We start from the raw sequence: 17,105 nt of genomic DNA on the forward strand, positions 1-17,105 counted from the left end.
TGGCAATAGCCCTGTGGAAGCTTGCAATGCCAGAAAGCTACCAGTTCGTTGGGAATCAATTTGGACTGGGCAAATCTACTGTGGGGGCTGCTGTGATGCAAGTAGCCAAAGCAATCAAAGATCTGCTGATATCAAGGGTAGTGACCCTGGGAAATGTGCAGGTCATAGTGGATGGCTTTGCTGCAATGGGATTCCCTAACTGTGGTGGGGCCATAGATGGAACCCATATCCCTATCTTGGCACCGGAGCACCAAGCTGGCAAGTACATAAACCGCAAGGGGTACTTTTCAATAGTGCTGCAAGCACTGGTGGATCACAAGGGACGTTTCACCAACATCAACGTGGGATGGCCGGGAAAGGTACATAACTCTCGCATCTTCAGGAACTCTGGTCTGTTTCAAAAGCTGCAGGAAGGGACTTTATTCCCAGACCAGAAAATAACTGTTGGAGATGTTGAAATGCCTATATGTATCCTTCGGGACCCAGCCTACCCCTTAATGCCATGGCTCATGAAGCCATACACAGGCAGCCTGGACAGTGGTCAGGAGCTGTTCAACTAGAGGCTGAGCAAGTGCAGAATGGTGGTAGAATGTGCATTGGGACGTTTAAAAGCGCGCTGGTGCAGTTTACTGACTCGGTTAGACCTCAGCGAAACCAATATTCCCACTGTTATTACTGCTTGCTGTGCGCTCCATAATATCTGTAATAGTAAGGGGGAGACGTTTATGGCGCGGTGGGAGGTTGAGGCAAATTGCCTGGCTGCTGGTTTTGCATAGCTAGACACCAGGGTGGTTAGAAGAGCACAGGAGGGCGCGGTGCGCATCAGAGAAGCTTTGAAAACCAGTTTCATGACTGGACAGGCTATGGTGTGAAAGTTCTGTTTGTTTCTCCATGATGAAACCCACCGCCCCTTGGTTCACTCTACTTCCCTGTAAGCTAACCACCCTCCCCTCGTCCCTTCGATCACCACTTGCAGAGGCAATAAAGTCATTGTTGCTTCATATTCATGCATTCTTTATTCATTCATCACAGAAATAGAGGGATAACTACCAAGGTAGCCCAGGAAGGGTGGTGGAGGAAAGAAGCACCAGGAAGGGTGGTGGAGGAGGGAAGGACAAGGCCACACAGCACTTTAAAAGTTTAAAAGTTTAAAACTTATTGAATGCCAGCCTTCTGTTGCTTGGGCAATCCTCTGGGGTGGAGTGGCCGGAGGCTCCCTCACCGCATTCTTGGGCGGCTGGGCGAGGAGGCTATGGAACTTGGGGAGGAGGGTGGTTGGTTACACAGGGACTGTAGTGGCGGTCTGTGCTCCTGCTGCCTTTCCTGCAGCTCAGCCATACGCTGGAGCATATTGGTTTGATCCTCCAGCAGCCTCAGCATTGAATTCTGCCTCCTCTCATCACACTGGCACCACATTTGAGCTTCAGCCCTCTCTTCAGCTTGCCATTTACTCTCTTCAGCCTGCCACCTCTCCTCCCGGTCATATTGTGCTTTCCTGCACTCTGACATTGTCTGCCTCCACGCAGTCGTCTGTGCTATGTCAGTGTGGGAGGACACCATGAGCTCAGAGAACATTTCATCATGAGTGCGTTTTTTTCACCTTCTAATCTTCACTAGCCTCTGGGAAGGAGAAGATCCTGTGATCATTGAAACACATGCAGCTGGTGGATAAAAAAAAGAGGCAGTGGTATTTAGAAAGACACATTTTCTAGAACAATGGCTACACTCTTTCACGGTAAACCTTGCTGTTAACATTACATACACAGCACATGTGCTTTCATTCCAAGGTCGCATTTTGCCTCCCCCCACCATGTGGCTAGCCCCTCACCCCCACCCCCAGCTAACAGCGGGGAACATTTCTGTTCAGCCACATGCAAACAGCCCAGCAGGAACGGGCACCTCTGCATGTCCTCTTAAGAAAAGTACCCTATTTCAACCAGGTGACCATGAATGATATCACTCTCCTGAGGACAACACAGAGAGATAAAGAATGGATGTTGTTTGAATGCCAGCAAACATACACTGCAATGCTTTGTTCTACAATGATTCTCGAGTACATCCTACTGGCCTGGTGTGGTAAAGTGTCCTACCATGGTGGGTGGAATAAGGCTGCCCTCCCCAGAAACCTTTTGCAAAGGCTTTGGGAGTACATCCAGGAGAGCCGCAAATGACAGGGCAAATTAATCATTAAACAAGCTTGCTTTTAAACCATGTATAGTATTTTAAAAGGTACACTCACCAGAGGTCCCTTCTCTGCCTGACGGGTCTGGGAGGCAGCCTTGGGTGGGTCCTGGGCGGACTGCCTCCAGGTCCAGGGTGAGAAACAGTTCCTGGCTGTCAGGAAAACCGGTTTCTCCGCTTGCTTGCTGTGAGCTATCTACAATTTCATCATCTTCCTCGTCCCCAAAACCTGCCTCTGTGTTGCCTCCATCTCCATTGAAGGAGTCAAACAACACGGCTGGGGTAGTGGTGGCTGAACCCCCTAAAATGGCATGCAGCTCATCATAGAAGCGGCATGTTTGGGGCTCTGACCTGGAGCGGCCGTTTGCCTCTTTGGTTTTCTGGTAGGCTTGCCTCAGCTCCTTAAGTTTCATGCGGCACTGCTTCGGGTCCCTGTTATGGCCTCTGTCCTTCATGCCCTGGGAGATTTTGACAAATGTTTTGGCATTTCGAAAACTGGAACAGAGTTCTGATAGCACGGATTCCTCTCCCCATACAGTGATCAGATCCCGTACCTCCCATTTGGTCCATGCTGGAGCTCTTTTGCAATTCTGGGACTCCATCATGGTCACCTCTGCTGATGAGCTCTGGCCAGCGTGGCAAGCTGCAGGTGACCATGCAAACAGGAAATTGAAATTCAAAAGTTCGTGGGCCTTTTCCTGTCTATCTAGCCAGTGCATCTGAGTTGAGAGTGCTGTCCCAGAGCGGTCACAATAGAGCACTCTGGGATAGCTCCCAGAGGCCAATACTGTCTAATTGCACCCACAGTACCCCAAATTCGACCCGGCAAGGCCGATTTAAGCACTAATCCACTTGTCAGAGGTGGATTAAGGAAATCGATTTTAAGAGCCCTTTAAGTTGAAAAAAAGGGCTTCATCGTATGGACGAGTGCAGGTTTACATGGATTTAACGCTGCTAAATTCGACCTAAACTTCTAGTGTAGACCAGGGCTTAGGCTCAGAGAACTGCGGTTCCAGAAGGTGGAGGGGCTTAACCCCTGAGAGTGGACCCCCAAGAAGGGATGTCACAGTGAAGGAGGTTCCCCCCCCAGGGACTGTATGGGGCCAAGAGTGGGCACAATCTGTGGGTCTGTGACAGACCATGCCCCACATCAGCTGCAACCTCTCTGCCCTCATGGCCTGCACTCCCCACGCCACCCCCTCCCATGCTGACAGGCTCCCTTCCAGCCCCCTTCCTTCATTTCCCCCATGCCACCCCCTTCTCCCCCTGTCAGCCTGAACTCCCCATGCTGTCCCCTCCTCTACTGCAAGTCTCCCTTCCTATCTCCCGGCCCCCTCCCCCGCAGCCTGCACTACTCACACCACCTCCTCCCCTGCTGCCAGGATCCCTCTCCCCATTCCAGCCTGCACTCCCCATGCCTCCCACTTCCCAAGATCCCCCTCTACCTAACCCCATATTTCCCATCACCCCCCACCTCTATCACCCACATAGCCCCCTATCTGGTCCCTGACCCCCCCGTGACACTGCACCCCATACTCATCATAGTGATGATTATGGTGTGATTATTGCATAATTATGATGCATTTTGTACTAAATGGGTCATGTGAGGTGTCTTTGGAAAAGTTACGATTTGCCAAATATGATTATCCTATTTGTGGGCATGTATCATTTTTGTATCTGAAGTTATGAATATTGACTATGTACCTGTATTTCGTGCTTACTGTGGGTAACCCCCACAGCTAGCCTTTCAGGTACAACAATGAAGAAGCTAGACAGTGCTAATGGCTCATCAACAAAGACAATGGACCATGGAAGAGTTTAGCCTTCCTGTGTGAACATTTCAGCCAGCCTATGAGTAATGGTTGCTATGACTCAACAAGGCATGTAAGGGCACGTGACCAGGCCACATGACATTGAACTCCATTTTGGTACCTGTATTTGTCCACAAACTGGACTGGGAACTGAGTTTGGAACACAGGGTTCCCGCTATATGTTAAAGCTATACAAGGCAGGGAGTGACGTCATCTGGTGTCCTCACACAAGGACACTCCTGGCAACGCCTGGGAACAAAGACTGAATTGGGGGAAAATGCTGGTCCCAGGCTAAAGAGATTTTTAACCAGTATATGAAAACTCAATGAACTGCTTGTATCATCAGTAAGATGGAGAAATTACCACTTCAAATCTTGTCCCTCTAGTATTTTAGGCTGTTTGTGGTTTTGTTTATTTACTAGGTAATCTGCTTTGATCTGTTTGCTGTCACTTAAAATCTATCTTTCTGTAGTTAATAAACATGTTTTATGTTCTTATCTTTACCAGCTTGTTTTAAATGAAGTGGGTGGGAAAATCTCATCTCTGTAAACAAAGGCTTTTGCATATCTTTCCCATATCAAGGGGAAAGCAAACTATATTAATGAGCTTGCATTGTACAGTGCAAGATGGTATAATACTGGGTTTATACTCCAGCAAGCGTGAAAGGCTGGGGAGATGGGAAATTGAATGTTGTCTTCTCTCTGTCCTTGAGTGGCTTAGGTAAAGCACTCAGGTAGCTCAGTTGGGTATGTGGCACCACCTGTTGTCATGCTGGGTGATAACAGGGCCTGGAGAGGCTGGCTGAATCTCTACAAAGCAGTGTGAGAGCAGCCTGCCCAGCTGGTGGGTTAGGGGGCACAGCAGCTCCCACAGCTCCCAGGCTGCACCGTGAGGGTTGACAACCCATTACACCCATACCCCACCTCTATCCCCCGCCCCATGTCCCCTCCACCCCAGGAATCACACTGTGAGTGCAGGATGAAATCCAGTCTCTTTATTCCATGAACAGCCCCTACGGCACCGTGACGGGCGGGTCCCCAGGACCTGTCCAAGGGTCGGAGGAGGAAGGGCCAGAAGCCACTCAGCTGTATTCCCTGAAGAGCCCAGAGTGGCTGGGTTGGGGTGATGGGTCCCCTGGGCCAGGGGGACTGAGAGGGACATGGCATTGGGGAGCGGGATGGCATGGGGGTGCTGGCTGGCACAGGGAATATGGCTTTGGAAAGATGGCATTGAAGGGGCTGGCTGGCATGGGAGATATGGCTGGATGGCATGGGGGCTATGGGCACTGGGGGGCTGGATGGCATGGAAGGATATGGCACTGGGGGGATATTGCATGGGGGGCTGGATGGCAAAGGGGGCAGCTGGTATCTCAGGTGTCAGTGCATGGAGGGGAGGGGGAAGAGTCTGCAGCACCCCTTGGAAGGCTGAGGAGGGCACTTACTAGCAAACCCCTCAGATACCCTCTGTGGGGGCTGCTCCCCCAGATCTCAGCCCCGCCTCCCCCCCCCCCCAACAGGAGGAGCTATCTGAGTGCCATGGACCTGGAGGAGTCCTAACCTAGCCCTGCCCTGCCTGCCATGCCTTGACCGTTGGGAGGGGATGGAGGGTGGGGGACCCAAGGGAGTCTGCTCTGGGAGTCCGCAAAGCAGCCCCCTGGGGCAATGGGGAACATCCCATTTGCGAATGGAAACACTGGCTCCTTCAGGGAACGTGCCTGGGGTCCTGAAGGCAGCCATCTTGTATGCCTGTCTCAGCCTCTGGGTGGGGCCTCAGGACCCTTTGGCAGCCATCTTGGACATTTCTCCCATCCCCATGGTGCCTTGGGTGTGGCCAAATTGGAACCCATTGGACAGCCATGTTGGAGGCATCCCCCATCCTCTCATGTGGCTGGGACCATGGGATCGCAGGACGCAGGCATCCTGGACACTGCTTCGAGTCTGGCTGAGGCCTACGAACCCACTGGGCGGCCAGCTTGGAGGCCTCACCCAAGTCCCTGAGAGGCTGATGCTTTGCGCTGGTAACCTGGGACCAGGCTGGAAGCTGTTTGGGGCTCTGATGCCCTTCCCTCCCCGTCCAGGATGTCCCACATCAGGCCCCTGCTCCTCAGACCCAGAACATGCTGGCAGTGAAGTCACCAAAACAACCTGAAGCGCGAGAAATGTGCAAACCAGAAAGCGCGAGTGCAGTGCCCAGAGGTGGGGGCAGAGGGGCTGGAGCAGGCCGAGGCCAAGCTTTGCATTGCGTGAGCAGCGGCCATGTTGCTTCCCCCATCATGCATTGTGGCGGGGGCAGCCTCGCTCACTGTGAGGCGAAGGGATGTATCTAAAAGAGCGAGGTGCCCACTGTCCGCCCCCCGTGGGTCTGGGAGAGCGAGCACTAGGATTCATAACAACATGCTTTGTTTGGGGCGGCACCAGGCGTGCAGGGTGTGTGGGGGAGCCAGTTGTGGGGCACTCTCTGGGGGGCACCCCATCTCGAATCGCTCCCCTCGTCCTTCATTCGTTCCTCACCGTCGCCTCAGGCCTGCAACAAACAATGTCACTCAAAACCAGGCCACCCTGACCACAGCCCCTGCAGCCAAAGGAGAACCTCGCTGCTGTTAGCAGTAGTGGGCTGTTATCCTCTCTGGGGTCCACCATGGGAGTGGGACGTGACGCTGTTTTACAATAAATTGTAGTTGAGATAGGGAAAGGAGTGAGGCCTAGTGGTTAGACTGGGAGCCAGGACTCCTGGGTTCTCTCCTGGCTCTGGGAGAGGAGTGGGGTCTAGTGGTTAGAGCAGGGGAGGCTGGGTTCTCTCCTGGCTCTGGCCCGCAGGGCAGGGGCACAAGGCACAGCGCTATGGTGGGTACAGGGAACTCTTGTGCCCCTACCAAGGAGGGGAGGGGCCATGGGGCTGGCAGAGGCAGTCGGTGCTGGGGGTGCAGCAAGGCAGAATCTGATAGGAGGATGCAGGGTAGCGCCAAATCCTGTGGGCCAGGCCGACCCCCCAGGGCTCCCGCCCGTCTGGGCTTACCCGGCTCACGAGGTCCCCCAGGCTCACGGACAGCCCCCAAGAGCTATTCTGCCACCTGCACCCCGGCACAGTTCTCCTTGCTCTCCGATGTGATGGCCAGGTACTCGGAGCTGTGGAGAGACGGGGGTGAGGACAGCCTGCCATCCACTGCCGACCCCAGGGTTGCCAACTTTCTAACTGAACAAAACCGAACACCCTAGACCACCCTTCCCGAGGTCCTGCGCCCCACTCACTACATTCCCCCTCCCTCGGTGGCTCGCTCTCCCGCACCCTCACTCACGTTCACTGGGCTGGGGCAGGGGGTTGGGGTGCAGGAGGGGGCTGCGGGTTGCACCAGGGGGTGGGGTGCAGGGTAAGTGAGGGCTCCATTTGGGGGTGTGGGCTCTGGGGTGGGGCCAGGATTGAGGAGTTTGGGGTGTAGGGGGGGCTCCAGGATGGGAGGTGGGGCAGAGGGGTTCAGGGTATTGGAGGTGGCTCTGGGCTGGGGCAGGGGGATTAGGTGCAGGAGCAGGTGAGGGCTCCATCTGGGGGTGCAGACTCTGGGGTGGGGTCAGGGATGAGGGTTTTGGGATGCAGGAGTGGGTTGGGGTGCGGGCTTACCTCCTGCGGCTCCCAGTCAGCGGCACAGCGGGGAGTCTAAGACAGGCTTCCTGCCTGTCCTGGCTCCACACCCCAGAAGTGGCCAGCAGGTCCAGTTTCCAGGTGGGAGAGGGTGGGGCAGGAGGCTCTGCGCGCTGCTCTCACCTGCAGGCACCGCCCCACAGCTCCCATTGGCCACAGTTCCTGGCCAATGGGAGTGCAGAGCCAGTGCTCGGGTCTGGGGCAGCGCGCTGAGTCCTCTGCCCCCCCCCCCCCCGCCTAAGAGCTGGAACTGCTGGCCACTTCCGGAATGCAGAGTGGAGCCAGGACAGGTAGGGACTAGCCTTCATTACTCCTGCAGCACTGGACTTTTAACGGCCCGGTCAGCAGTGCTGACCGGAGCCACCAGGGTCCCTTTTCAAACAGGTGTTCTGGTTGAAAACTGGACACCTGGTCACCCTACCACACCTGGCCTTCCCCAAGGCACCTTTCACCTGGGTCCTGACCCCCTTCCAGCCTCCACCTGCCCCTCTGAGCCCTCCCAGCTCTCTGCACTCACGCATTCTCCTGTGCAGCCGCCTCAGTGGCCGCCGCGATCTTCTTGTAGCAATAAATCATCTCAGCCACCAGCCAGATGGTGAGCACCACAATGAGCACATACATCATGATCTCCGACACAATGGACGCCATGTCCCGATTCGCTGTGGGGGAGGAGAGGATGAGACCCCCCACTGTCCACAGCCTTCTCCTCTGCCCCAGCACTGCTCCTTGCTGGAAAAGCCAGCTCAGTACCCATCACCATGCAGGCCTGGCAGGCAGCCCTGTCTCAGCACCCCCTCCAGGAACCCGAGCTCTGTCGGCAATGGGACAGGTTCCCCCAGCTCCTGGGGGCTGCCCCAGACCGTCCCACCTCTGGCCGTCAGAAACTGGCTTCTCCCAACACTGCCATGGCCACCTGCCCAGTTCAGCCCCAATGGGCCTTGTGCCACGGGGGCCTTTAGTGCCTTAGCTCTTCCCCGCCCTGTCCCCCTCCCCCGCTGAATTTATGGGGTGCACACGGAGCCTCCCAGCATGCATAGGAGGTAACCAACCCCAGCTCTTCCTGCCCCTCTCGGGAGCCCAGCCTGATTGTCCTGCAGCCCCCTGCACCAGACCAGGTTGGACTGAAGTGGGGATGGGTGTACAGCCCCACTCCTCTGTGTGGCTCCGCCCCTGATGTGTACCTCCACCCCCATGTGTATGGCTCTATCCCCTTGTGCCCTCACTCCCCGTGGGTATGGCCCTCTCCCCATGTGATTCAACTCCCCCATAGTATGTGCCTCCACTCCTGAGTGCATGGTGCTACCCTCACACCTGGGCTGCCTTACTTTCAGGATGTGGGACCATGCCCCATGTGTGTAGCCCCACCCCAGTGAATAAGACCCCTCCCTCCATGTGGCCACAGCCCACACGTGTGGCCCTGCCCTGATGTCTCTGGCTTTGACCTCTGTAGGTAGCCCCACCCCTATGTGTGGACCTGACTCCATTACTGTGACTTCCCTGTACCTGTGGCTCTGCCCCATGTACGTGGCACTAGGGCGACCAGAGGTCCTGATTTTATAGGGACAGTCCCAATATTCAGTGCTTTGTCTTATACAGGAACCTCTTACCCCCCACTCTCTGGCCACCCTAGTGGCACCACCCTGTGTACATAGTTCCGCTCCTGCCCATGGCCCCACCCCCTGCCCGCGAACCCGCCCACTCACCCTTGTCCACCACTGCGACGTGGATGGTCTTGTTGATGACGATGTTGTAAACGTAGCTGTTGAAGGTGAGGTTGCGGTCGACACGGCACAGGTACTCGCCTGCCTGCGCATAGGTCACGTTGGTCAGGAAGATGGACAGATCCTGCAGGTCTCGCGTGTTCTTGCTGCCGTTCCACACCACCAGATCCTGGAACCGCTCATCCACCACCTCCAGCAACGCATCAGGGTCGTAGCGCAGGATCTGGGGGGAAGGGAGTCAGAGGGACGGCCATGCAGTGCGGGGGACGCCTGTCCCAGATCACAGCCCCATGGAAGATGTCTGTCCTGGACCAGACTCCCATGAGGGATGCCTGTCATGGACCAGACCCCCACAGGGGATGCCTGCCACAGACCACAGCCCCGCAGGGGACACCTGCCCCTGACCATAGCCCCACAGGGAGCAGTGGTGGTGTGCTGGGGACGGGACAGCAGCCTCAGCACTGTGGGTGAGGCTGGGGTTACCCCGCCGGGGGAGCTAGGAGAGTGGAAGCCAGGCTGAGACCCTCATGTCCATGGGCAACTAGTGGGGACAGCCCCCTGGTGAGTGACACTCCCCCCCACGGCCCCACAGAGAGTGACCCCGCCCGGGCCCACAGCATCACAGAGAGTGACCCCCCCCATATTCAGTGAAGGGAGACATAAGGCAGTACGGATGTGGTATCTGTTTTTCATAGGAGGTTCTAATCTCCTGGGAAGAGAATGGGGTATACTGGTTAGAGCCCGGGGGCTGGGAACCTGGTATCCTGGGTTCTATCCCCAGCCCTGGATGGGGAGTGAAGTCTAGGGGTTGCGGGGGGGGGGGGGGGCGGAGAGTAGTGAGCACCCAGCAGAGAACGAACCTTGTCTGCCTTCACCCAGCTCAGGGCAGCTGGTTAGTCACCAGGGCCTGTCTGGAACAGGCCAGTGCTGAGATGCAGCCACCTCTGGGGTGGGGCCCAGCTGCCGTCTAACAAAACATGGGGTGAAGGAGGAGGCTGCGTGCAGGGGAAGCCCCAGGGAGGAGAACAGAAAGCCCTAGACAGAAACCTGATTCCCTCTCCCGTACCCTGTGCTCCCTCCAGTGCGGTCCAAACCCCCAGCCAGCCCTCACGCACCCTGGTGAAGGTCTCAGTGCCCTTCTCCTTGAAGTACCACTCCGTGTAGGCCTCGGCTGCAGTCTCGCTCCGCTTCTTGCAGGAAATGCAGAGGATCTTGAAGGTCATCCCGAAAACGGCCTCGGTGTGGGACTCCACCTCCACGCAGCCGGCCCAGCACAACGCCACTGAGGAGGGAGGGTGTGAAAGGGTCACACAGAGCCCCCCCAGACCCCCAACACCACCCCTGAGCTCCAGCCCCAGTCCCCAATCTGCACCCCCAGAACCATCTCAGCACCCCACATTTGCACCCCATCATCCTCTGATTTACACCCCTTCCACCAGCACCCCCAGATCTGCACTTCAGTACTCCCAGAACCACCCCCAGCCCCCAGGCTCCCCCATATGCTCCCCCTTCCCCTCCCTTCCCTCCAATCAGCTCTCGAGGGCCTGCATGAGCCCTGCACCCTGGGGGAGCTGCAGGTCGCTCACTGGAGAGGTAGGGATCAAGGCAAGGGCCTGGGAATGCCACTGTTGGCTGGATAGGATCACACCTGCTCTGTGGGTGTCTGTCTGTGTCTGTGCTGCCCCAGCATGCACCAGATTACCTTGGGGCAGTACTGGGTGGGGGGAGCCCAGGGCTGGGCTGACAGGGGACTGCGGGTCGGGAGTGAGGGGCACCGGAGAGCTGGGTGGGGGTGGAGTTCAGGGCTGGGCTGACAGGGGGCTGCAGGTCTGGAGTGAGGGGTGCTGGCAGAACAGGGTGGGGGGGGCGGAGCCCAGGGCTGGGCTAGCAGGGGGTTGCGGGTTGGGAGTGAGAGGCCCCAACAGAGCTGAGGACAGAGCTCAGGGCTGGGCTAGCAGGGGGTTGCGGGCTGGGACTGAGGGGTGCCGGCAGAGCTGGGGGGCCCAGGGCTGAGCTATTCATTTTGTCACTGCAGTTGGATTCTGATACCTAAACTTTCCTAGGTGGTTCCTGCCCTGGTCGCTCGGTGTCACCCCAGAGCCTGTGAGGGATCAGCCCCTGCGAGGGCAGGTGGCCCCGTTTCTCTGAATCATGGCTCTGGGCACTCGATGTCCCCCTGTCTGTCTCTGTCTATCTGTCTCCCATCCCCATCTCTCCATGCCTCAGGGCTAGTCCCACCCTGCCCTGGTCAGTGGCTACGTCCTGCTCCAGGCTTTCCCTGAGGGGAGGGAATCTGCCCCAGAACGGGATGGGGGGGGGGAGGACGGTGTGGAGAGGGCTCAGGGAGTCCCCACTGGGATAGGCCCTGCAGCCCCTCCCCCATGGCCCAGGAGCCCCCTCTCTGGGCAGCCCTCAGCCCCCAATCTTTTGCCCCAGGTGTGCACTCACCAAGGCTGAGGCAGAGCAGGAGTGATGGGCCCAGCAGGGCCATGGTGGGTCCCTGGGATCAGGGGCCCAGGCCAGCTGGGGCAGCTCCTCAGTGGGGCTGGTGCTGTGGGCCCCCTCTGCCCCTGCCCGCCGGCTCCGTGCTCAGCGGACAGATGATCCTTGACAGGAATCTTCCAGGAGGGTATTTATAGCTAAGGGCTCGGCGCCCTGCACTGCCCGGCCTGTGCCTTGGAATGTCCTGGCTGGATGCTCCCAGCTGGTCCTGGCCGGCCTGTTCCCCAAGGCAGAGGCTAGCACAGCCTGGCTGCCCCCGCTGCCATGCGACACCCCAGATGGGCCCAGGGCCCAGCACTGCTGGGAAAGGGGCACCCCCACAGCCCGGGGCAGACAACAGGGCTGGCCGGAGGAGCCATAAACAGGGGAGCACAGGGAGCTGTCAGCAGGCCTGGGTCCCTTGCCCTCCACAGCGACCCCGTCCAGACGCAGCTCCCCTGGTCCACAGAGCAGAGTCCACAGCTCAGCTGCTGCCACCTGGATCCTGGCAGCCCATGAAATGACTCAGGCTCACGAGGGATGCACTTGATCTGCCTGGGACTGGTGCTGTCAGGACTGGGTGCCTGGAGTCCTGGGGGGTGGGGGGTGGGGTCACTGCGGTCCCAGCTCGGTCCGGTCCAGCCGCTGTCTCAGTGTCACTGCAGAGCTGCAAACTGGCCACTCAGCAAATCCCTGGGTGGTGCCCACACCCAGCCAGCAGCCCTGATCCAGCTCCAACGGTGATCAGGGCATGGTGCCCTGCCGGAATCACGCCCACTTTGGGGATGCCCAGGGCGACCTCGACACTGCCCACTAGGCTGGAATAGGGAGGTAGTGATGAAGCCTGTGTCCAGTAGGGATGATGCAATGGAGCCAGTGCCCACTTTGGAGGGGGCGATGAAGCCGGCGCCCAGTCAGGCCGGGAGGGGGCGATGCAGCCGGGGCCCGGTGCGGAAGGCGCGCGGGGACCCTGCAGCTCAGCCCCTGTCCGGTGCACTGCACGGGAGCCGGCTGCGGCGAGCAGCTGCGAAGGAATGGAAGCGCCAAGCGCAGAGGGCGGGTGTGGATTGATGCATTGCAGCATGCGCCGGCGGCAGGCCGGGAAGCGCGGGGCTGGGGGCGGGACGCAGCGGCCGGTCCCCGCCCACCCGGGACACACGTGGGGACGGGACCGACAGCACTGGGGGCAGCGGCCACATCCAGGGACGGAGGAGAGAGTCATGAGGACGGATCCAAAGACCCAGCTCTGCTGGTGCCCCTCAATCCCAACCCGCAGCCCCCTGCTAGCCCAGCCCCCCAACTCTGCCTGTGCCCCTCATTCCTGACCTGCAGCCCCCTGCTAGCCTAGGCTAGTCCAGCCCTGGGCTCCCCACCCCCGCAGGTCTGGCAGTGCCCCTCACTCCTGACTCGAAACTCACTGCTCACCCAGCCCTGGGCTCCCCAACACCCAAGCTCTGCTAGTGCCCCTCACTCCCAACCTGCAGCCCCTGGCTAGCTCAGCTCTGGGCTCTTGCCAACTCGGCCGGTGCCCTTTACTCCTGATCCGCAGCCCCCTGCTAGTGAGCCCAGGGCTTCCCCCAGCTCTGCTCCTGACCCACAGCCCCCTGCCAGCCCAGCCCTGGTCTCTCTACCCCTCAGCTTTGCCAGTGTCCCTCACTGCCAATCCAGAGCCCCTGCTAGCCCAGCCCTGGGCTCCCCTGTGGATGGCCACTTTGCTCTGTGGAGTGGGTGAGCCAGAGTATCATAGAATCATAGAATATAAGGGTTGGAAGGGACCCCAGAAGGTCATCTAGTCCAACCCCCTGCTCGAAGCAGGACCAATTCCCAGTTAAATCATCCCAGCCAGGGCTTTGTCAAGCCTGACCTTAAAAACCTCTAAGGAAGGAGATTCTACCACCTCCCTAGGTAACGCATTCCAGTGTTTCACCACCCTCTTAGTGAAAAAGTTTTTCCTAATATCCAATCTAAACCTCCCCCACTGCAGCTTGAGACCATTACTCCTCGTTCTGTCATCTGCTACCATTGAGAACAGTCTAGAGCCATCCTCTTTGGAACCCCCTTTCAGGTAGTTGAAAGCAGCTATCAAATCCCCCCTCATTCTTCTGTTCTGCAGGCTAAACAATCCCAGCTCCCTCAGCCTCTCCTCATAACTCATGTGTTCCAGACCCCTAATCATTTTTGTTGCCCTTCGCTGGACTCTCTCCAATTTATCCACATCCTTCTTGAAGTGTGGGGCCCAAAACTGGACACAGTACTCCAGATGAGGCCTCACCAATGTCGAATAGAGGGGAACGATCACGTCCCTCGATCTGCTGGCTATGCCCCTACTTATACATCCCAAAATGCCATTGGCCTTCTTGGCAACAAGGGCACACTGCTGACTCATATCCAGCTTCTCGTCCACTGTCACCCCTAGGTCCTTTTCCGCAGAACTGCTGCCTAGCCATTCGGTCCCTAGTCTGTAGCTGTGCATTGGGTTCTTCCGTCCTAAGTGCAGGACCCTGCACTTATCCTTATTGAACCTCATCAGATTTCTTTTGGCCCAATCCTCCAATTTGTCTAGGTCCTTCTGTATCCTATCCCTCCCCTCCAGCGTATCTACCACTCCTCCCAGTTTAGTATCATCCGCAAATTTGCTGAGAGTGCAATCCACACCATCCTCCAGATCATTTATGAAGATATTGAACAAAACCGGCCCCAGGACCGACCCTTGGGGCACTCCACTTGATACCGGCTGCCAACTAGACATGGAGCCATTGATAACTACCCGTTGAGCCCGACAATCTAGCCAGCTTTCTACCCACCTTATAGTGCATTCTTCCAGCCCATACTTCCTTAACTTGCTGACAAGAATACTGTGGGAGACCATGTCAAAAGCTTTGCTAAAGTCAAGAAACAATACATCCACTGCTTTCCCTTCATCCACAGAACCAGTAATCTCATCATAAAAGGCGATTAGATTAGTCAGGCATGACCTTCCCTTGGTGAATCCATGCTGGCTGTTCCTGATCAGTAGGTGGAGGCTGCTTTGGTGCTGGTGCTGGTGCTGCCTGGGCTCCCCCCACCTTTCCCTTCCTCAGTGCACCTGCCTTCATTTGTAGAGCTAACGTCAGGTGTGCAGGGATCCAACGACTCCCGTTTCTCCCTCCCTGTCCGCCTGCCCGGAGGGGCCGGCTCCCTGTGCACTCAGCTCCCTCCCGCCTCCCAAGTGTAGCAGTGCCTTAGGGGTATGGGACATGGGGCCTCTCCCTTCTAGATGGCGCTATCCCTTGTCCGGCCCAGGGCAGGGGGTTGACTGAGCAGGGGCTGGAGGGAACACCCCATAAGGGATGGAAGGAGGGCTATGTCTACGCTGGCAAGTGAAAAACAAAACTTTTGTCGTTCAGAGGTGTTAACCCCCCCCCCCCCCCCACACACACACACAAAAGACAAAAGTTTTGCCCACAAAGTTTTATGTTGGCAGGAGAGCTGACAAACAGCGGCTACACTGTGTGACTTTTAGGTGCACAGCTGGGTCGCTAAAAGCAAGGTCTCAAGTGGGGCGAGGCCTCATCTGCAGTACTGGGTCTGGTTTTGGTCACCAATGTATAGAAAGGGTGTAGAGAAACTGGAAATGATCCAGAGGTGAGTGACAAAGATGAGCAGAGGGAGGGAATGCAGGCCATCTGACCACAGGCTGAAAGAATGGGTAGGTTTAGTTTGGAAAAGAGGAGATTAACGGGGGACATGATAGCGGTCTTCAGATATTTGAAAGGCTGCCATTAAAAAGATGGAGAAAAGTTGCTCTCTCTTGCCACGGAGGGCAGGACAAGAGGCAGCGGGTTCAAACTACAGCAGAGCAATTTAGATTAAATCTCAGGAGAAACTTCCTAACGGTAAGAACAGAAGGACAATGGAGCAGACGCGTAGGGAGGTTGTGGAAGCTCCTTCACTGGAGGTTTTCAAAAGGAGGCTGGAGCCATCTGTCTGCGATGGTTTAGCCCAACAAATCCTGCACCTTGGCGCGGGTTGGACCAGACCCCTGTGGTCCCTTCAAACCTGATGGCTCTGGAATTCTAAGGGCACCGCTCGTCTCTGCCCAGCTGCCTCTGGGCTCAGGGAGTGACAGCCGCAGCTGTGGGCTGAGGCTGGGTGTGTGAAGCAGGCTCAGCACACCTCACTCGGCCCCTCACAGGGGCTCCGTGGGGCTGCAACCCAGCAGTGGGGCTGGGAGACAAGTCTGGAGTATGGGGGAAGGGCCCTGTCACAGAAGAATCTGGGTCACTGTCACCACTGCCCCAACACTTCACCATACTGCCCCTAAGCACTGCCCCATACTACCCCCAACACTGCACTGCCCTGCCCCATACTACCCCCAACACTGCACTGCCCCGCCCCATACTACCCCCAACACTGCACTGCCCCTAAGCACTGCCCCATACTACCCCCAACACTGCACTGCCCCGCCCCATACTACCCCCAACACTGCACTGCCCCTAAGCACTGCCCCATACTACCCCCAACACTGCACTGCCCTGCCCCATACTACCCCCAACACTGCACTGCCCCTAAGCACTGCCCCATACTACCCCCAACACTGCACTGCCCCGCCCCATACTGCCCCCAACACTGCACTGCCCCTAAGCACTGCCCCATACTACCCCCAACACTGCACTGCTCCGCCCCATACTGCCCCCAGCACTACCCCTGCACTCAGCCCTGTACAATATTTCCCCAGCACCCTGAGGATCATGCTGTGCTGCCCCCTGCAGGTGCCGCCTGGCCAACGCAGCACACTCTCGACAGCTGAAGGCAGCCTTGGCCAAGGAAGTGCCGGTTACAGAAGCAGATGGGTGGGATTCCAGCTGCAGGCTCCAGCCATCTCGAGCCACGAAGAGGGGGGAAGCCCAGGGCTGGGCTAGCAGGAGGCTGTGGGTCAGCAGCAAAGGGCACCGCAGGGTTGGGTGGGGAGCCCAGGGCTGGGCGAGCAGTGGTCTGTGAGTCAGAAGTGAAGGGCCCAGGCAGATCTTCTGGGGGTAGCCCAGGGCTGTGGGTCAGGAGTGAGGGGCCCTGGCAGATCTTGGGGGGTAGTCCAAGGCTGGGAGAGCAGGGGTGTGGGTCAGGAGTGAGGGGCACCAGGGGGGCTGGGTGTGGAGCCCAGGGCTGGGCGAGCAGTGGGCTATTAGTCAGGAGTGAGGGGCCTCAGCAGATCTTGGGTGAGGGGAGTCCAGGGCTGGACTAGCAGGAGGCTGTGGGACAGGAGTGAAGGGCATTGCAGGGCTGGGTGGGGAGCTCA

The 17,105-nt window shown here is 57.6% G+C and overlaps 1 protein-coding gene and 1 long non-coding RNA gene across 2 annotated transcripts; both read right to left on the bottom strand.

Moving 5' to 3' along the window:
• Positions 1-987: 987 nt before the first annotated feature.
• On the bottom strand, positions 988-3,429 carry LOC125626222 (uncharacterized). The gene is made up of 2 exons (XR_012665973.1): positions 2,240-3,429; positions 988-1,661 (listed from the first exon to the last, which is right to left on the bottom strand). It is a non-coding gene; the product is annotated as an uncharacterized LOC125626222 (long non-coding RNA).
• A 1,535-nt stretch (positions 3,430-4,964) lies between these two features.
• SCN1B (sodium voltage-gated channel beta subunit 1) lies at positions 4,965-12,908 on the bottom strand. Its single transcript, XM_048828973.2, has 6 exons — positions 11,798-12,908; positions 10,465-10,631; positions 9,332-9,572; positions 8,146-8,287; positions 7,008-7,117; positions 4,965-6,515 (listed from the first exon to the last, which is right to left on the bottom strand). Exons 1-5 carry the CDS (start codon positions 11,838-11,840, stop codon positions 7,051-7,053), a joined length of 660 nt encoding a protein of 219 aa, XP_048684930.1. The 5' UTR covers positions 11,841-12,908; the 3' UTR covers positions 4,965-6,515; positions 7,008-7,050.
• Between the last annotated feature and the right edge of the window lie 4,197 nt (positions 12,909-17,105).

The sequence above is a fragment of the Caretta caretta genome, chromosome 24 (assembly GCF_965140235.1).
Source record: "Caretta caretta isolate rCarCar2 chromosome 24, rCarCar1.hap1, whole genome shotgun sequence".
Lineage (NCBI taxonomy): Eukaryota > Metazoa > Chordata > Testudines > Cheloniidae > Caretta > Caretta caretta.